The sequence below is a fragment of the Narcine bancroftii genome, chromosome 1 (assembly GCF_036971445.1).
Source record: "Narcine bancroftii isolate sNarBan1 chromosome 1, sNarBan1.hap1, whole genome shotgun sequence".
NCBI lineage: Eukaryota > Metazoa > Chordata > Chondrichthyes > Torpediniformes > Narcinidae > Narcine > Narcine bancroftii.
Genome location: NC_091469.1, coordinates 162,313,133 through 162,334,706, shown reverse-complemented (window position 1 = coordinate 162,334,706; position 21,574 = coordinate 162,313,133). Strand labels below are relative to the sequence as shown.

Genomic DNA, 21,574 nt, shown 5'->3' with positions numbered 1-21,574 from the left:
CTGATTCATTTTGTTAGAAATTAAAGTACCTTTAAAGAAATTGCTCGAGACAAAAATTGAGAACAAAGAACATTTATTACTACAACAATGCAAAGTTGGGTGCTTCCCCTTACCCTGGGAATACACACATACACTGGGGCTCACCCAACTTTTATACAGTCAATTTCAGTATAGGAATACCCTCCCCCTTACATTCTTCTGCCCCCTGGATGGGTTTGGCATAGGTAATCCTTCCTGCCTACGTGCAGTTTCAGTACACTTGGAGGACCAGGGGGTATCCTGTGGGTGCCCCATCATGTCATTGTCCTTATTCACACCTTCCTGATTCTCGGGGCTACAGTCTCTTGATGTGCAGAGTTGACTCATTCTATCTAGGGTTGGCTAATTTCATATGTATAAATCTGTGTATGGTTAGCTAATTAGAAATGTATGACTTGGTACTTCTGTCCAGGGCTAGGAGACCCTTATCTGATCCAGACTACCTCAACTTCCTACATTCTATTGTACCTTACCATTCCTTATCTTAGTCTTATGGTCTTGTCACAAAGACTAGAAGATTCTTATGTTAATCGTGCTGACTCTGCTTTCCTGCATCCTAAGCCCCAAGCTTATCCTGTTTGAACTGGTTACAGCCATTTACTGATGAACTTTAGTTTCTTCCATGTTCATAATTTTAGATCAATTTTCCCATCTCTCACAATATGCATCCCTGGGCCTTATGGTGTAAATTGGATTATGTGTGCTTCTAAAAAACAAGCAGGTTCTCAGCCTTGCAGCTGCAGAAGTAAAAAAAACACGGTTTAAATCTTCAATTACACTAGGGCATCAAAGGTTATGGGGAAAAGGCCGGGCAGTGGGGCTGAGTGGGAAAATGGATTAGCTCATGATTGAATGGTGAGGTAGACTCGATGGGCTGAATGGCCTATTTTTGGTTTTATGTGTTATGATGGCCAAATCAAACTAAAACTCTGTGGCTTCCACCTCATAGATACCCCTCCACCCCCTTCATATTCATGTGTCTATCTATAAGAGCAGTGTCTAGAACACCGCTATTGTACAGGTACACAATCCTTTATCCGGAACCCTTGAGGGACAGTGTTCTGAATTTTGGATTTTTCCAGATTTAGGAAAGCCTGATTTAAGCCCACCTGAATGGTGCTGCTGTATCCACCCCCACCCCCTTCCAGTCGCGCTGCCATCTCCTCCCCGCCTGCCCGATTCGCGCTGCCATCTCCTCCCCGCCTGCCCGATTCGCGCTGCCATCTCCTCCCCGCCCGCCCGATTCGCGCAGCTGGTCTCTCGCCTGCCTGGGTTTTCCTCAGGGGACGCATTCCCTTCAGCTGTTTGAAACGTACTCGGGGTTAACATAGAAACAGGAGCAGGAGTAGGTCATTCGGCCGTTCGAGCCTGCTCCACCATTCAATGAGATCATGGCTGATTCTTAAAGTTCAGTACCCCGTCCCTGCCTTCTCTCCATAATCCTTAATTCCCTTATACTGAAGAAATATATCTAATTCCCTCTTAAATATATTATTCCCTCTTAAATATATTTAAGGTCATTTGGGTGTAATTAGGTGGCATGGGCTCATGAGCCAAAAGGACATGTTACCTTGCTGTATGTCTAAATTTAATATTCTGAATCCAAACTATCAACTCACCATGGATCCCATGCATCTGCACCTTCTGGATCATCTTACCATGAGGGTCCTTGCGAAGAAACTTTACTGAAGTGAAAATATTCATGGTTACGGTAGAGGTTAGCACAACACTATTACAGCACCAGGAGCACAAGTTTGAATCCCATGCTGTCTGTAAGGAGTTTGCATGTTATCCCCGTGTCTGCGTGGGTTTTACCCGGGTGCTCCGGTTTTCCGTTCAGAACATATTGGGTTGTAGATTCGAAGTCAATTTGTCGGGAGAAGCGGAGAGAGTGAGGTTGTAGGTTAATTGGGAGGTACAGGCTCGGGCCAGAAGGGCCTGTTGTGCTGTCTAAATTTAAGTAAATAAAAATTAAGGGTGTCATCACAAGGAAAGTATTATTGTCCATTCCTCGCTGCCCTCGAGAAGGTGCTGATGAGCTGCCTTCTCCAGCCGCTGCAGTCCTTCTGATGTTACCGGGGAGGTGATTCCAGGGTTTCGCACTGGCAAGAGAATGACGTACTTGTAACTCCGATTCCTTCTGTGACCAGGTCTCTCGAACATGATGTCCGACGGGGAGTTCCTGAGAACCAGCTGTGGCTCGCCCAACTACGCAGCCCCTGAGGTCATCTCCGGGAGGTATCGTCTGCAGTCTATGTGTCAGGACAGGATCCCAATTCCCCAGTGGTTCAGGGGTAGCAGGTCACACGGGGACTGGGCAGTGTGTGAGCATTTGGACTGAGGTCTCACTACCAGCATCACTCTTACGGTGCACCGTGAGTGGGTTGGGGGGGGGAGGCGGGGGGGGGGGGGGGAGGCTGGGTGGGGGGGGAGTTTGTCAGCTACATAGAACATTCCAGTTCTGGTCTTCGGCCCACAATGTTGTGTTAACCTATTCAAACCTACTTAACAAACTAAACCTTCCCTACCTCATAAGCCTCTATTTTTCTTTCACCCATGTGTCTGTCTAAGAGTCTCAAATCCCCCTATTGTTCCAGCATCCACCACTATTCTCTATGTAAAAAAAACTTACCCCAATATCTCCCTTAAATGTTCCTCCTGTCACCTGGTACAGGTGTCATTCCAGTGTCCTTCAATCAATGGTAACGGGATGGTACGTTGTCTCACTTACGGAGTTTGCTCAGCTGACTACACATACACCAGACCATGAGACTCTCACAAGCATGTGCGTACAAGTGAACACGCGCACAAATGCGCATACACAAAACGCGCATGCACCCAAATGTGCACGCAGGGACAAACGCACATGTACACAAATGCGCATGCACACTCAAACACTCTCTGTGTCTCTCTCTCTCTCTCTCTCTCTCCCTCCCTCCCCCCCTCCCCTCTCTCCCTCTGCCCCGCTCTCTGTCCTGCACTCTCCCACACACAGCACAAAACAATCACTAATATACATAAAATAAATGAATGTAATTATTTTGGAATGTTTAATATAGAGACAGTTAGTGCAGAGGTTATTAGTGCGACACTGTTACAGCATCAGCGATCAGAACTGGGGTTCAAATCCCACACCGAGTTTTGTACGTTCTCCCCGTGTTTGGCATGGGTTTTCCCTGGGGGCCTCCAGTTTCCTCTCACTATTCAAAATCTAATGGGATTGTAGGTTAATTGGGTGTAATTTGGCAGCATGGATTGTGGGCTGAAGGGCCTATTACCTTGCTTTATGTGTAAATTTTAAAAATTTAAATTTAAAATAAATGTTTTAATCATAGAGTGACAGTGCACAGGGAGGCCGTCCAGCTCACTGAGTCCATGCCAGTCATCAGCCAACACTTTTACATCAATCCTATTCACCACAAGTTTTCTGTAACCACCCCACCCCGCCCCCCCCCCCCCCCTCCACAATCTAACGCTCACTCACACATTTGGAACAATTTATAGCTGACGATTTGGGTGCAAACCAGACCACCCAGAGGAACCCCACGTGGTGATAAGAGAGTGTTCAAACGTTACGCAGACAGCAGCCAGGGTCAGGATTGAACTCTAAAAGTTGCCACGCGGGTTAATAGGGTAGTTAAGAAGGCCTATGCGATGCTGGATTTCATTGGCCAGGAGATAAGGTGGTGGTGTGGCTCTACAAATCTGGTGAGACCACACTTGTGTTCTGGTCACCTCATTACAGGAAGGATGTGGAAGCTAAGGAGAGGATGCAGAGGAAACTTACCAGGATGTTACCTGGGTTGGAGAAAAGAGCTAGGGGTTTTCTCTTTGGAGTGTAGAAGGATGAGAGGAGACTTAACAGAGGTCTACAAGATGATGAGAGGCATAGATAAGGATGGGCAGCCAGTGCCTGTTTCCCAGGGCACGAATAGCAAACACCAGAGGGCGTGTGTACAAAGTGAAGGGAGGGAAGTTCAGGGGAAACATCAGGGATAAGTTTTTTTACACAGAGTTGTGGATTCTGGAATGCCTTGCCAGGGGTGGTGGTGAAAGCTGGAACATTGGGGGCATTTAAGAGAGGAACTAAGTACTAATTCAGTGGTTCTCAGCTATTTTCTTTCCACTCACATCCTACTTTAAGTAATCCCAATGTCATCGGTGTTCTGTGATTAGTAAGGAATTGCTTTAGGTGAGATGTGGGTGGAAACAAAAGTTTGAAAACCACTGTTTTAATTGTACCTCATGGACTCGTTATGTGCAGGGTTTCAGAGCTCCAAAGGAAATGGGCCAATGACAAATTTTCTCAAGCAAAATATTTCAGTAACAATTGGGTCTAGAACAATCTCAATCTTGCCTTCCCACTCGCATCCCACCTTAGGCAATCCCTTACTAACCACAGAGCACTTATGGCAGAGGGATTACAGAATGTGGGATGTGAGCGGAAAGAAAAAGGTTGAGAACTGCTGTACTGAGTGAAGGGAGGGAAGTTTAGGGGAGACATCAGGGATAAGTTTTATTTGCACAGAGTACAGGGTATGTGGAATGCACAAAATGTTCTCTGTCCTATCATTGCAGATGAAATAGCAAGACCTCTTTAAATTTAAAATGTAGACATAATAACAGGTCATTTCAGCCCACAAGCCCATGCTGCCCAATTGCACCCAATTAATGTACAACCCCCCAGTAAGTTTCGAACAGTGGGAGGAAACTGGAGCCCTCAGGGAAAACACACACATACATGGGAAGAACGTACAAACTCCTTACAGACAGTGTGTGATTCAAACCCCGGTCCCGATCGCTGGTGCTGTAAGAGCATTGCGCTAAATGCTATGCTGACTGTGCCTTCCGAAATGCATTTTGGAAGAGGAGGTCAGGTTTAACTAACTTACTTGAGTTTTTTGCAAATGCATTGAATCTGGAACAGACTGTGACGAGCCTTCCCTCAGTTCTTCCATCGTATCGAATTGTCCCTGGGCTGTGACTTGTGTCCCTGGCTGTGGTGCTTGTGTGAGATGTTAATTGTGACCATTCTGTTCTTCCTGTCTCTACTATTCCTTACAATGATAATCCCATTTTTATAAAATGGGAGCTCGTAATACCAGAAGGTGTTCAATTAGACTTCTGCTTAAGAGAACAGAAGTTCAAGAGTGAAAGCACAGAACTAAGGTGGAGGAAGTTCAGGGTTTTCTTGTGCTGGCTTCAGAGTGGATTTGTCCCACTGAGACAAGGAAAAGATGGTAGGAAGAGGGAACCATGGTTGATGAAGCAACTGGTCAAGAAAGGAACTGAATGGTCACAATTAACATTTCACACAAGCACCGTCTATAGGTACACTAAAAGTAAAAGATTAGTGATGGATAAAATTGGACCCCTTGTAGATACCGAAGGTAGGCTGAGTGAGAAGTCAGGGGAAATTTTGAATGATTTCTTTGCCTCGGTATTCACTGGGGAAAAAAATATTGAACCAGTTGAAGTAAAGAAAAATAGTGGGGAGGTAAAGGTGGATAAATCTCCGGGACCAGACAAAATATTCCCAAGGACACTCAGGGAGGCTTGTGGACAGATAGTGGGGCCATTAACAGAGATATTTAGGATGTCACTGGCCACGGGGGTAGTGCCAAAGGATTGGAGGGTGGCGCATGTGGTTCCGCTGTTTAAGAAAGGGTCCAAATGTAAACCTGGGAATTATAGGCCTGTAAGTCTGACGTCTGTGGTGGGCAAGTTGATGGAAAGTGTTCTGAGGGATGCTATTTATAAATTTTTGGAGGTACAAGGATTGATAGGGAGTAATCAGCATGGTTTTGTCAGGGGTAGATCATGCTTAACAAACCTGATCGAGTTTTTCGAGGGAGTTACAGAAAAGGTTTGTTAGGAATTAAAGTACCTTTAAAGAAATTGCTCGAGACAAAAATTGAGAACAAAGAACATTTATTACTACAACAATGCAAAGTTGGGTGCTTCCCCTTACCCTGGGAATACACACACATACTGGGGCTCACCCAACTTTTATACAGTCAATTTCAGTATCAGAGTGCCCTCCCCCCTTACATTCTTCTGCCCCCTGGATGGGTTTGGCATAGGCAATTCTTCCTGCCTACGTGCAACTTCAGTATACTTGGAGGACCAGGGGGTATCCTGTCGGTGTCCCTTCATGTCATTGTCCTTATTCACACCTTCCTGATTCTCTGGGCTACAGTCTCTTGATATGCAGAGTTGACTCATTCTATCTAGGGTTGGCTAATTTCATATGTATAAATCTGTGTATGGTTAGCTAATTAGAAATGTATGACTTGGTACTTCTGTCCAGGGCTAGGAGACCCTTATCTGATCCAGACTACCTCAACTTCCTACATTCTATTGTACCTTACCATTCCTTATCTTAGTCCTATGGTCTTGTCACAAAGGATAGAAGATTCTTATGTTAATCGTGCTGACTCTGCTTTCCTGCATCCTAAGCCCCAAACTTATCCTGTTTGAACTGGTTTCAGCCATTTTACTGATGAACTTTAGTTTCTTCCATGTTCATAATTTTAGATCAATTTTCCCATCTCTCACAATCCTCACTTTTCTTTTAGATCAGTAATACTGATCTTTCACCATGATCAGTGTTACTGATCTTTGGTTACTAGTGTCAGTGTGACTGATCCCCCCCCCCCCCCCCCTCCTCACTTTTCTTTTAGATCAGTAACACTGATCTTTCAAGTGTAAGGTGTAGTTTTACCCAGCTGGTCAATAACCGAATTGTAATGTCTGTGTAAAGTCTTTAGGTAGGGGAGCACCATGAAGGTCAGGGGAGTGAGTCCAGCTGCTTATTAGGGTTTGGAGTATCAGGCTCCAGTTCTCAGTAAAAAGTCTAGTCCATCCCATACGTTGAAATATTGAAGCAGTGTCTTTGAAGCACACGACCTTTGTAAGTGTTGTCCCGACGAAGTCTGTGAGAAGCGCTGCCTTCAGCAGCGAACGAGTAGCAGTCTATGAGAAGCGCTGCCTTCAGCAGCGAACGAGTCGCAGTCTATGAGAAGCGCTGCCTTCAGCAGCGAACGAGTAGCAGTCTATGAGAAGCGCTGCCTTCAGCAGCGAACGAGTCGCAGTCTATGAGAAGCGCTGCCTTCAGCAGCGAACGAGTAGCAGTAGTCAGGCGGTTCCGTTTGATTGTGGCTAGTATCTGATGTCCTCTTCAGCCCCGAACCCTAGGGCCACCGATCTCCGAAGGCTGTTTGGAGCCTGATATTAAAGTGTCAAGCAGCTCACGTTGTTGGAAACTGGTGCTCCCTTTCATGGGGTGATGAAAAGAGACCAAGCTGGGGGGGGATTGTTTCTTGTGATTTAACTGTGTGTTGCAGCTTGTCTGCTAACATTCATTGAACTTGTGAGTTGCAGCCTGTCTGTGTACATTAGCATATGTGTCAACTCTCTCTCTCTCTGCTACATGTACAATCCAATGTCCTTTGTGAGGATTTTGACACCCTGCACTCTACTTCGCTCCTTTCCACGTTATATAACCACCAGATGAGCAGCAGCTCCCTGAAAACAGGTGTTCCCCTTCAGGGATGCTCAGAGAGAGAGAGCCAGGTGGGGGATTATGTGTCTCGTGGTTGTGTGAAGTGTCTGTTTGTTTTGCGGTTAGCTTGTTAGTTTCCCCCTTTGTGTGAAATGTACATTGTTTATTTTGCGGTTAGTCTGTGTACACAGGTGCCTCACTGTGTGACTGCCTATCCCCACTGTGTTTCCCTGATCCGTATTCTAAATACCTTGCCTCTATGCCCTCTCTAGCCTGTAAAACAGTACAATCTGTAACCTCTGCTACCCCTTCTCCAGAAGTACTTAAAACATCGAGAGTAATCCACTAAAGCTGTTTAATTCCCCTGGTCCGAATTGGGATCCCTTATATCCCATTATGACTATACATTAAATCTATGCCCTGTCTACATTCTAAAGGAGCTGAATTGTAACCTCTGCTGCCCCTATTCCAGGGGGGCTTAAAACATTAACGAACAATATTCCAAAGAAATTAGTAAAGAACAATGAAGAATACATGTAAGCTCATTAAAATACAATAAGAACTGAATAAAACACAAAAAATGTAAAGCTCATTGAAAACTGCAATAAAATGCAAGAAGAACTGAATAAAACCACAATAAATGTAAAGCTCATTGAAAACTGCAATAAAATGCAAGAAGAACTGAATAAAACCACAATAAATGTAAAGCTCATTGAAAACAGCAATAAAATGCAAGAAGAACTGAATAAAACCACAATAAATGTAAAGCTCATTGAAAACAGCAATAAAATACACAAAAACTGAATAAACCACGATAAATGTAAAGCTCATTGAAAACAGCAATAAAATACACAAAACTGAATAAACCACGATAAATGTAAAGCTCATTGAAAACAGCAATAAAATACACAAAACTGAATAAACCACGATAAATGTAAAGCTCATTGAAAACAGCAATAAAATACACAAAACTGAATAAACCATTAAAAAAAACGAATAAAATTGTAACATTATGGCACTTTGTCATTAATTCTTTGAATGTGGGTCCAGCCTTTCTCTCTTGTTCTTACTGCGGTGTCTGTAATTAAAAGTACACAGAAGGGACCATCCCAGGCAGGTTTTAGTTGATCCTCTTGCCATGCTTTTACATATGACCAATCACTAGATTTTAATAAAATGAATAACAATCTGACTTTCCTTTGTGTTAGTGTAAAAATTGTAAAATGAAACACAAACCATATTTGCATGGGTTTTGAATATGTTAGACCTTATTAAAATGCAGTTGGAGCTGCTTGTCTGTATGGGGCACAACCCTCCAATTTGTTAGAGTGAGTACATAACAGACATTGCAGCACAAGAGCCCCTGCAAGAGAACTTGAAACATATTCAACCTTTAGTTCTGCCTTAAGTAAAATGCCTTGTGCCACAGCTCACAGGAGCTGGCCTTATTTAAAACAGTCTGTAAAACAGGCACCAAAAAAAGTTAAAAGATGTTCTTATGAAGATTGCACACACAATAATTTAAGTACAGGCTAGTTTCTATTATATTCCACTTAAAAGTTCTGCTGCATGAATCCTGGAGCTTGTGGAGTCATTATTGAATCAAGAAATATTGGTACCATGCCAATCTCATTCTAACATGCCAATTTCTCCAGTCCTTAAGTCAAGATGTACTGAATAGCATCTGGTACAAGATCTGTGAGTTCTTAATGATATTATTATTCTTATGCACCCAATTGTTCTGAACTATGCCACCAATTTAAATCATATTCCACCTATTGCAGTACTCACACAGCACCATAGACCAGTTCGCAGGTTTATTTCTCCATTAAGCTGAATCCAGTTGCGCAGGGTTTACCTCCGTGATTATTTACAATGTAACTTCCGCACTACCGGATTTAAATATAAACCTGATGAATGGGGGAAAGTTATCATGAATTAAATAACAGCGGCAATACAGAGAAATTGTGCTGAGGCATTAATTTCACTCCAGAGGAAAATGCACCAGAGAAATGAATGATTAAACTTATAGGAATCCCCAGAGGTATCTTTATTCTCCAGAGGTGGGTGATCTTTAAACTCACGGACCTTGACTGCTGAATGTGTAGAAGAAATGTATTAAATGTGTTGATAGGGCTCCATACCTCTAACTGCAAGACAAGAGCCTGAAGCCTCAATTTCAAGTGCCACAGTGCACTTAAAGGGACATGCACACTCCCCCTTCAACTGGCTGATCCAGCCACTTTACACATCAGATCCTTTCTTTATCTCACATACACTTAAAGTTAAGATGTATAGAACTCACCCTATTTGCGCAAACATTTCTCCCTGCAAATGTTATAACATCACTCAACTCTCAGGTACTCCCTGTGCAAAATCACATTTAAATACAATTTATTTCATAAATTGGAATTAACTGGTAGTTAAATTCGCTAATTCTACAGTATTGAAAAACGATCATTTATGACATTTAATTTTTAGCATGAATTTTAATCAATATTGGTCAGTGACTGAAGTGGGAAGTCGTGATTTATGAAATTATCTCTGGTCTCTACTCTCCCACTCCCTGCACTTCTCCCAACATTCAGGAGCTGGCACACAGTCCCTGCCTTTTTTTTCATGTTACTCATCTACTATTCCTTTAACTGCTTGCATCAAAATGTTAGCCTTTGCTTTCTGCTTATCCTCAGATGTCTGGACAAATGCTTTTTGTGTGATCTGTAGAAGCTGGGTTATTCCCTGCTCATGCCAATTTTCTGTCTTTTGTAATTTTCTCTTAATGTCTGGGGCTGAGTTGGTAACAAAACCTGTTAGTACCAATTGTTCCCCTGCTGGGGATTCTATGTCGAGACCCCCATATTGTATATATATTTGGTCCCAAAAATTGGTCTAACTGTTCGGCACATCCCTGGGGATCTTCTATCAGGGAGGTCAGTTCTTTCTTAAAGTTACACACTTCAGTACTGGTCAGGGGCACATTTACGAAACCGAGACCCTCTCCCATGGGAACTTCCCGCAGTGGTCTCATCCAATTGGTTTCTGGCTTATTAGGTCTGGGTTCCTGCTCCCTGGGAAATGAATCAAAGGGTTCTGCCCTTTCTTCCTGAAGAGTCTCACGCTGTTCTGAATTAAAGTTACCTCTCTCTCCTGCCAACAGAGGTGGTAATCGAGTGCTTTGTGAGCAAGTTATCATACCACTCCTGCTCTCTTCTCTCTTCTCTAGTGGTGGGGGAGGTGGGGAAGGTGCAGAAGGGTAGGTCATAGGAGGGGAAGGAAAGATAGGAGCCGGCATAGGAGGAACATAGGGTGGAGGGAGGGAATGTAACACATCCCAACCCTGTGATTCAGGGACAAGAGGTTCCTCCTCTCTCTTATCCCTGGATTCTTTCTCATTCAAAACCAGCTGTTCAATGGATCCCTTGAGCCAGCAGGCTGCATATTCCCTGCTCTCAACATTGTCTGGCTGGTTTTGATAGAGCCATAAGTTCAAAGCTTCACACATCCATTCATCCTCGGATCCGAATTTTGGCCAGTACACGGAGCTCCCTTTAACCGGGTATCCCACCCATTCATTACAACAATATCTGACCGTCGTCAGTTTGTCTTTACCGCGGGTCTTTCCTGTGCCCCACTCAGATAACATCATCCCAAGCGGGCTGTACGTAGCTATCTGGTGGTCACGTCCTGTGTCAGGACTCTCATCTCTACTGCCCGCTAGTTTGTCTTTACCGCGGGTCTTTCCTGTGCCCCACTCAGATAACATCATCCCAAGCGGGCTGTACGTAGCTATCTGGTGGTCACGTCCTGTGTCAGGACTCTCATCTCTACTGCCCGCTATTCCCATACTTAGGAACAAGTAAAATACTCTTACCGAGTTCTGGCAGTACTGCTCTAGCGCGCGTCCTTCCGCCGTTTGTTCTCAATGCCTCTTCTCGGATATCACTCGCTTCTTCCACTGACCAGCCACCCGTCGCCCGTGAGTCCAGCTGAATCAGCCGGGGTGCACCTACTCTCGTCGTCGGGGTACTCTGTCAGTGGAGGGAGTGTGATCCCGGACGAGCCCCCATTTGTTAGGAATTAAAGTACCTTTAAAGAAATTGCTCGAGACAAAAATTGAGAACAAAGAACATTTATTACTACAACAATGCAAAGTTGGGTGCTTCCCCTTACCCTGGGAATACACACACATACTGGGGCTCACCCAACTTTTATACAGTCAATTTCAGTATCAGAGTGCCCTCCCCCCTTACATTCTTCTGCCCCCTGGATGGGTTTGGCATAGGCAATTCTTCCTGCCTACGTGCAACTTCAGTATACTTGGAGGACCAGGGGGTATCCTGTCGGTGTCCCTTCATGTCATTGTCCTTATTCACACCTTCCTGATTCTCTGGGCTACAGTCTCTTGATATGCAGAGTTGACTCATTCTATCTAGGGTTGGCTAATTTCATATGTATAAATCTGTGTATGGTTAGCTAATTAGAAATGTATGACTTGGTACTTCTGTCCAGGGCTAGGAGACCCTTATCTGATCCAGACTACCTCAACTTCCTACATTCTATTGTACCTTACCATTCCTTATCTTAGTCCTATGGTCTTGTCACAAAGGATAGAAGATTCTTATGTTAATCGTGCTGACTCTGCTTTCCTGCATCCTAAGCCCCAAACTTATCCTGTTTGAACTGGTTTCAGCCATTTTACTGATGAACTTTAGTTTCTTCCATGTTCATAATTTTAGATCAATTTTCCCATCTCTCACAGGTTGATGAAGGGAAAGCTGTGGATGTTGTCTATTTAGACTTTAGTAAAGCTTTGACAAAGTTCCCCACAGGAGGTTAGGAAAAAAAGGTGGAGGCATTAGGTATAAATGAGGAGGTAGTGAAATGGATTCAGCAATGGTTGGATGGGAGGTGTCAGAGAGTAGTGGTAGAAAATTGTTTGTCCATTTGGAGGCCGGTGACTAGTGGAGTTCCTCAGGGTTCGGTCCTGGGTCCACTATTGTTTGTTATATATATTAACGATCTGGAAGTAGGGGTGGAGAATTGGATAAGCAAGTTTGCGAATGATACAAAGATTGGTGGTGTTGTGGACAGTGAGGAAGATTACCGAAGATTAAAAGGTGATTTAGGAAGGCTGGAGGTGAGGGCTGAGAAATGGCTGATGGAATTTAATACAGATAAGTGTGAGGTGCTATATTTTGGAAAGGCAAATCTAAATAGGTCATATGCATTAAATGGTAGGCTATTGAGATGTGCGGAGCAACAAAGGGATTTAGGAGTTGTGGTAAATAGTACCCTCAAGGCTGATACTCAGGTAGATGGTGTGGTGAAGAAGGCATTTGGAATGTTGGCCTTCATAAATCGGAGTATTGAATTCAAGAGTAGGGAGGTTATGATGAAATTGTACAAGGCATTGGTGAGGCCAAATTTGGAGTACTGTGTACAGTTTTGGTCACCAAATTATAGGAAAGATATAAACAAAATAGAGAGAGTGCAGCGAAGGGTCACGAGAATGTTGACAGGATTTCAAGGTTTGAGTTACAGGGAAAGGTTGTGCAGACTGGGGCTTTTTTCTCTGGAACGTAGAAGATTGAGAGGGGACTTGATAGAGGTGTTTAAGATTTTAAAAGGGACAGACAGAGTAAATGTGGATAGGCTTTTTCAATTAAGAGTGGGGGAGATTCAAACTAAAGGGCATGGTTTAATATTGAAGGGGGAAAATTATAATGGGAACATGAGGGGAAATTTCTTTACGCAGAGGGTGGTGGGGATGTGGAATGAGCTTCCGGCAGACGTGGTCGAGGCAGGATCATTGGTTACATTTAAGGAGATGGTGACAGGTAAAATAGATGGGGGAGAGCCGGTGGATTTGGTGTACCTGGACTTCCAAAAGGCCTTCGATAAGGTATCGCAAAAAATGACTGGCTTCCAAAATCAAGGCTCATGGGATTGGGGGCAAAGTATTGATGTGAATTGAGAACTGGCTGGCAGGTAGAAGACAGAGAGTTGGGATAAATGGCTTGTTTTCTGAGTGGCAGGCGGTGACCAGTGGGGTGCCACAAGGATCTGTACTGGGACCCCAGCTGTTCACAATTTACATTAATGATCTGGATGAGGGGATTGGATGTAATATCTCCAAATTTGCAGATGACACTAAGCTAGGAGGGGTTGTGTGCACGGAAGAGGGGGTCAGGAAGCTCCAGTGTGATTTGGATAAATTGAGGGACTGGGCAGATCCATGGCAAATGCACTACAATGTGGATAAATGTGAGGTTATCCACTTTGGTCATACAAACCGGAGGGCAGATTACTATTTGAATGGCAATAGATTAAGAGATGGGGAAGTGCAGAGAGACTTAGGGGTACTTGTACATCAGTCTCTGAAGGCGAGCATGCAGGTACAGCAGGCGGTTAAAAAGGCAAATGGTATGTTGGCCTTCATATCAAGAGGGTTTGAGTCTAGGAACAAGGAAACCTTACTGCAGCTGTACAGGTCCTTGGTGAGACCCCACCTGGAGTATTGTGTGCAGTTTTGGTCACCTTATCTAAGGAAGGATGTTCTTGCAATGGAGGGAGTGCAGAGGCCATTCACCAGGCTGATACCTGGAATGGCAGGAATGACTTATGAGGAAAAATTGCGCAAATTGGGATTGTACTCGCTGATTGAGAGGGGATCTCATAGAGACATATAAAATTCTGGCAGGACTGGACAGAATGGATGCAGATGGAATGTTTCCAAGGATGGGAAAATCCAGAACCCGGGGCCATGGTTTGAGGATAATAGCCAAACCATTTAGGACCGAGATGAGGAGGAATTTCTTGACCCAGAGTGTGGTGAATCTGTGGAATTCATTGCCACAGAGGGCAGTAGAGGCAGGTTCATTAAATCTATTTAAGAGGGAATTAGATCTATTTCTTCAGTATCAGGGTATTAAAGGTTACGGAGAGAAGGCGGGGACGTGGTACTGAACTTTAAGATCAGCCATGATCTCATTGAATGGCGGAGCAGGCTCGAAGGGTCGAATGGCCTACTCCTGCTCCTATCTTCTATGTCTTCAATGTTTCTATGATAGACTGGATAGTTACATGGAGAGGAGAGGACTGGTGGGGTATGGACCGGGTGCTGGTCAGTGGGACTAGGAGGGTGGTGATTTGTTCCGGCATGGACTAGTAGGGCCGAACTGGCCTGTTCTGTGCTTTAAGTAGTTATATGGTTACATGGAAGCAGTGGAGGCTGCCTCATTGAATGTATTGAAGACACATTAAATGTAAGATTGAATTTTGCACGGTAGGTGAATTAAGAGTTAGTGACCTTGTTAATTGGTGAGCAGGTTTGATGGGCTGACTTTTGCTCCTCTTTCTTGTGTAATGATTCTGGGGTTGGTGGGAGTGAACAGAGGAGAGAGAAGTGTTTCCAAGCTCGAGGGATTGGTCTCCCTACAGGGAATTGTGTATTCAGTTCCTCGAGCATACTGGTGGTTTGAGGTAAAGAGGATAATTTTTCACCCAAACAATTGCAGTTACACAGCCCCTTTGGCACAACCCATCCATCCTGACCCAATTGGTATTCTGGGATAGTTCCATTTGCCTACTTTTGGCCTGCATCTCTCCAAGCCCCTCCTCTCCCTATATCTGTCCAAATGTCTTTTAACTATCACAATTGTGTCCAATCCTAGTTTCCTCTGGAAGCTCGTTCCAGGTATGGACCACCCTCTGAGTGAAGGAATTGCTCCTCAGATAACCTCTTAAATGTCTCCCCTCTCGCCTTAAACCTCTGCCCTCGCGTTCCAGAATCAGCCACCCTGCGATGAGGTCTGTGAGCATTCACTTGATCCACGCCCCTCATGATTTTATGAGGTCACCCCTCTACCTCCTTCACTCTGGACCCAGTCTGTCCAACTTCTCCCTATCACTCGAGTAAAACACAAAAGTCTGCAGACTCCATGGTTGAGGTAAAGACACGATGCTGGAGAAACTCAGTAGGTCAAACAGTCTCCTTGAAATTGGCAAAGATAAAGATATGTAAGCAACTTTTTGGCCTTGAGCCCTTCATCCAGGTATGAGCAAAATGCTACTTAAATGACACTTGATCTGCTGAGTTTCTCCAGCATCGTGTCTTTACCCTCCCAAAAACTCAAGCCCTCCAGTCCCAGTAGCATCCCGATGAACATTCACTGCTAATATCCTGGTGCACCTTTGCATCTCCCAACCCCATAAAGGGGAGTGGGAGCTCACTCTCAGAAGGCACTTTCAGATGGCCACAATACCCAACTGTAAAGCCGCACATTGTACTCCTGTGCGATTGTTGGGTGAAACGGGATTTCCCGGCTAGGAGGTCTACTTCCCTCACTCTTCTCCAGTAGGTGTAATATCCTGCTTGGAGTATCCCCATGGTAGCTGAAAGCAGCTGGGCTGCCAGGGGGCGGGCTGATGACGTCGTCAGCCATCGACTTTGGATTTCAGTGGGTTTTTCTTATGCATAGCACCGGCAACACGAGTGGGGCGGGCAAGGGGGGGGAGACCGGCAACACGAGTGGGGCGGGCAAGGGGGGGGAGACCGGCAACACGAGTGGGGCGGGCAAGGGTGGGAGACCGGCAACACGAGTGGGGCGGGCAAGGGGGGGGAGACCGGCAACACGAGTGGGGCGGGCAAGGTGGGGGAGACCGGCAGCGTGAGTCTGGGGGGTGGGAGACTGGCAGCGCAAGTCGGGGGGGGCGGGAGACTGGCAGCGCGAGTCGGGCGGGCAAGGGGGGGAGAGACCGGCAACACGAGTGGGGCGGGCAAGGTGGGGGAGACCGGCAGCGTGAGTCTGGGGGGTGGGAGACTGGCAGCGCAAGTCAGGGGGGGGGGGCGGGAGACCGGCAGCCCGAGTCAGGCGGGCGGGAGACCGGCAGCGCGAGTCAGGCGGGCGGGAGACCGGCAGCGCGAGTCAGGCGGGCGGGAGACCGGCAGCGCGAGTCAGGCGGGCGGGAGACCGGCAGCGCGAGTCAGGCGGGCGGGAGACCGGCAGCGCGAGTCAGGCGGGCGGGAGACCGGCAGCGCGAGTCAGGCGGGCGGGAGACCGGCAGCGCGAGTCAGGCGGGCGGGAGACCGGCAGCGCGAGTCAGGCGGGCGGGAGACCGGCAGCGCGAGTCAGGCGGGCGGGAGACCGGCAGCGCGAGTCAGGCGGGCGGGAGACCGGCAGCGCGAGTCAGGCGGGCGGGAGACCGGCAGCGCGAGTCAGGCGGGCGGGAGACCGGCAGCGCGAGTCAGGCGGGCGGGAGACCGGCAGCGCGAGTCAGGCGGGCGGGAGACCGGCAGCGCGAGTCAGGCGGGCGAGGAGGGAGAGACCGGCAGCGCGAGTCAGGCGGGCGAGGAGGGAGAGACCGGCAGCGCGAGTCAGGCGGGCGAGGAGGGAGAGACCGGCAGCGCGAGTCAGGCGGGCGAGGAGGGAGAGACCGGCATTTGTACAGCTGCAAATAAAAAATGCACTAGATGCAAACTCAAAATATACAATTAATTTGTTTTTTTTTTTGGCTGAGCTCTGAGACTTTATTTGTGTCTTGATATTGTTTGTCAATCATGCCTTGATGTGCTGTAAATGACGTCAAGGCAGCGTGAGCGGGACTAGGCCACAGTCCAGAGGAGCTGGCTATCGTGAGCGGGACTAGGCCACAGTCCAGAGGAGCTGGCTGTCGTTGGTAGATGGCTATCCATCAGCTGCAACTGCTGGCGCATGATCTTCTATGGAGCTCTTGAAAGTGCCAAGAGTATTTAAGGCAAACCTTTCTAACAACTCCACCCATTCCCCCATTTAAGTCTCACCTTTCCTCTTCATTTCCTTCACCCTGAATCTAATTAGCACCTTTTAAGCCTTGAAGAAGGGCTCAGGTCCGAAACGTCGGAGATATATCTTTACCTCCTGTGGTCGGTACGAGGCCAGCTCAGTTCCTCCAGTATTTGTGTTTTTACTGCAATCACAGCAACTCCAGACTTTTGCGGTTTCACAAAACTTTGTTGGGGACTGGGAATCTGGAGATTGGGGTGAGAGAATGGCTGCTATGGGATCCAGGTGCCAGAGCCCGAGTGTTTGTGGCTGGACTGACACTGTGTGGTCTGGGTGGTGGGCACCAGTGGAGTGAGTGTGTGTCACTCTTTGACAGGCTGTATGCTGGGCCAGAGGTGGATATCTGGAGCTGCGGAGTGATCCTCTACGCCCTTCTGTGCGGAACGCTCCCCTTCGACGATGACCATGTCCCCATGCTCTTCAAGAAGATTTGTGACGGCATCTTCTACACGCCACAATATCTCAATCCCTCCGTCATCGGCCTCCTCAAGCACATGCTGCAGGTCGACCCCATGAAGAGGACCACCATCAAGGATATCCGGTGAGTACTGGGGCTCAGGGCAAGTCAGGTGGGACTGCTTCGGGCCTGGGATAGCTGGCTGAGGCCATTGGCTTGGAAAGATCTGTGGGCTCCACCTTTCCTGACTGCCTCAGCCATGGCTTCTACTTCCTTACTCCCTCCCTACTCTCCTTCCCCTCTCCCCCACCCCTTCCTCCCTCCCTCCCCCTCCCCATTCCCCCTCCCTACTCTTCCTCTCCTCCACCCTCCCTCCCCTTCCCTTCCTCCCTCCCCTTCCCCTTGCCCCTCCCATCTCCCCTTCCCCTTACTCTGCTACCAAGTCCCTCCCTCTTCCTCCCCCCTCTCCTTCCAAATTGGGTACCTGCCCACATTTTGCTGAAACAGTACTTGATGAAGGGTTGAAACCTGAAACATTGGTTATGTATCTGGGCTGTATAAAGGACACTTTGACCTGCTGAGTTTCTCCAGGATTGTGTTTTTACTTCAATCGTGGTGTCTGCAGACTTTCGTATTTAACTGCTGACTGTAAGGAATTTGTGTAATCTCCCCATGACCTGCTTGGGATTAATATAGGTGATTCAGTTTCCTCCCACATTCCAAAGACATACCAGGTTTGTAGGTTAATTGGCCACATGAGTGTCTTGGGTTCGTGGGCTGGAATGGCTTGTGACCCTGCTGTATCTCTAAACTTAACTCATTTGGTTCAGTTAGTACTGTATACTATTCATTTTCCTTTACTAGATTTCTTGGCTGCAGCAGGTCAGAATTGTGGTGCATAGCCATGTCTTCCTTCTGCCCTCTGGTTCCTGACCAGAGATGCAAAGGGCCCTGGGAGTCCTCGTGCGGGACAGCCTGAAGGTGAACTTATAGGTTGAGTCAGCGGTGAAGAAAGCAAATGTGATACTGGCGTTCATTTCAAGAGGAATAGAATACAAGAGCAGGGATGTGATGTTGAGGTTTTATAAGGCCCTGGTGAGATCTCACGTGGAGAATTATGAGCAGTTTTGGGCTCCTCGTTTAAGAAAGGATGTGCTGAAGTTGGAGAGCGTTTAGAGGAGGTTCACAAGGATTGAAAGGGTTAACATATGAGAAGCATTTGACAGCTCTTGGCCTATATTCATTGGAATTTAAGAGAATGAAGGGGAGATCTCAATGAAACATTTTGAATGTTGAAAGGCGTGGACAGAGTGGATGCAGAAATGTTATTTCCCATGGCGTCTAGGACAAGAGGGCACAATTCCAGGATTGAAGGGTGTCCACTTAGAACAGAGATGGGGAGGAATTTCTTTAGCCAGAGGGAGGTGAATTTGTTACCACAGGCAGTTGTGGAGGCCGGGTCATTGGGTGTAATTATGGCAGAGATTAATAGGTTCTTGATTAGCCAGGGCCTCAAAGGTTATGGGGAGAAGGCCGGGGGAGTGGAGCTGAGTGGGGAAATGGATCAGCTCGTGAATGAATGGTGGGGCAGACTCGATGGGCTGAATGGCCCGTTTATGTTCCCGTGTGAGGTGCTTCATTTTGGTAAGAAGAATCAGAACAGGACATACGTGGTAAATGGGAGAGCATTGAGGAATACAGAAGAGCAGAAAGATTTAGGAGTAACGGTACATAGTTCCCTGAAGGTAGAAACTCACGTGAATAGGGTGGTGAAGAAGGCTTTTAGTATGCTGGCCTTTATCAATCATTACATGGAATATAGGAGTTGGGAGGTGATGTTGAGATTGTATAAGACGTTGGTGCGGCCTCATTTGGAGTTCTGTGTGCAGTTCTGGTCGCCTACTTATAGGAAGGATATAAACAGAGTGGAGAGAGTGCAGAGAAGATTTACCAGGGTTTAAGCATCTAGAGTATAGGGAGAGATTGGGCAGATTAGGTCTTTATTCTTTGGAGCGTAGAAGGTTGAGAGGGGATTTGATAGAGGTATTTAAGATTATGAAAGGGATAGACAGAATGGATGTGGATAGACTATTTCTGTTAAGTGGAGGAAAGATTAAAACAAGAGGACATGAGTTAAGAATTAAGGGGCAGAGGTTTAGAGGTAACATGAGGGGGAACTTCTTTACTCAGAGAGTGGTAGCCGTGTGGAATGATCTTCCGGGAGAAATAGTGGCGGCGGAGTCAATTGTATTATTTAAGAAAAGGTTGGACAGGTATATGGATGAGAAGAAGATGGAGGGTTATGGGCATTGTGCAGGGAGGTGGGACTAGAGAGGGGTGTTTGGTTCGGTGTGGACTAGAAGGGCCTAATGGCCTGTTTCCGTGCTGTAATTGTTATGTTATGTGTCTCGTGGTTTGCCGTCTGCATGGCCATGGGGCGTTCCACTCGACGCCTGTGACCAGTGGTTCTGTTTACTTGCAGAGAGCACGAGTGGTTCAAGCAGGAGCTGCCCAAGTACTTGTTCCCAGAGGACCCGGCCTACAGCAGCACCATGATCGACGACGAGGCCCTCAGGGAGGTGTGTGAGAAGTTTGAGTGCGCGGAGGAGGAGGTGCTGAGCTGCCTGTACAGCCGCAACCACCAGGACCCACTGGCCGTGGCCTACCACCTCATCATTGACAATCGGCGTATCATGAACGAGGCCAAGGATTTCTATCTGGCCTCCAGCCCGCCGGAAAGTGCCTCCTTCCTGGACGAGCAGCACTTTGTGTCCAGGGCGCACCCTGAGCGCATGCCCCTCCTGGTGACGGACTCTGCTCCCAGGCCTCGGCACACCCTGGACGAGCTGAACCCACAGAGAGCGAAGCACCCTGGGGTGCGTAGAGCCAAGTGGCACCTGGGGATCCGCAGCCAAAGCCGGCCCAACGACATCATGGCAGAGGTGTGCCGTGCCATGAAGCAGCTGGGCTACGAGTGGAAGGTAAGGGGGGTGGGGGGGGGGTGGGAGAGGTGAGGGGTGGAGAAAAGGGGGGTTGTGGGAGTGGCATGAGGGGAGTGAGGGCTGGGCAAAATGGGGGCAAGGGACGGGTGGAGAGGCTGGGGGGTGGGGAGAATGAGGAGGACGTGGGAAGCAGCAGAGGGGGTGAGGGAGAACTGGGGCGTTGAGGGGTTATGCACAAATGAGGGAGGGCCATGGGGTGAGGGGATTGGAGGAGGAATTCCTTCCCCTCCCACCCCAGGGTGGAAGAAGTCTGGAACCCACTGACCACTGGGTGATGGAGGCAGACATTCTCCCGACGGTTGAGCAATTACGGGGCAAAGAGTTGAATGTCTGAGGCACAGAGGGCCAAGGACTGGTGCTGGTGGGAGGAAGGATCAGCAGTGGGTCTAGTTAAAACCGAGGTTGACAGATTCTTGATCAGTAACAGGTGGCGAAGGTCACGTGGAAAAGGCAGGAGGATGGGGTTGAGAGAAAGAATGCATCCGCCATGATTCGAAGGAAGATTCCGGGAATGAAAGAGCGGTTAGCATAGTAGTTAACGGGCCAGCCATTGGGACCGGGGTTTGAATCCCACACTGTGTCAGCAGTTCATACATTCTCCCCATGAGCTTTCCCTGGGCGGGGGGCTCTGGTTTCATCCCTCTGTCAAACATACCGGGGGTTGTAGATTAATTCAGATATGGCTTAAATTTAAGTTTAGACGTACAACACGGTAACATGCCATTTCAGCCACGATTCTGTGCTGTCCAATACACCCAATTAACCTACAACCCCGGTATGTTTTGAACGGTGATAGGAAACCGAAGCC

General features: G+C 47.2%; 1 protein-coding gene across 3 annotated transcripts in view; it reads left to right on the top strand.

The window, feature by feature from the left end:
* The window catches only part of prkaa1 (protein kinase, AMP-activated, alpha 1 catalytic subunit), a 40,849-nt gene that overhangs the window by 12,430 nt on the left and 6,845 nt on the right, over nucleotides 1-21,574 (top strand). For all 3 annotated transcript variants that reach the window (XM_069884000.1, XM_069884016.1, XM_069884007.1), the window contains 3 exons: nucleotides 2,190-2,277; nucleotides 17,684-17,908; nucleotides 20,247-20,745. In XM_069884000.1, the coding sequence (XP_069740101.1) occupies nucleotides 2,190-2,277; nucleotides 17,684-17,908; nucleotides 20,247-20,745 (812 nt within the window). The remainder of the gene's footprint in view (nucleotides 1-2,189; nucleotides 2,278-17,683; nucleotides 17,909-20,246; nucleotides 20,746-21,574) is intronic.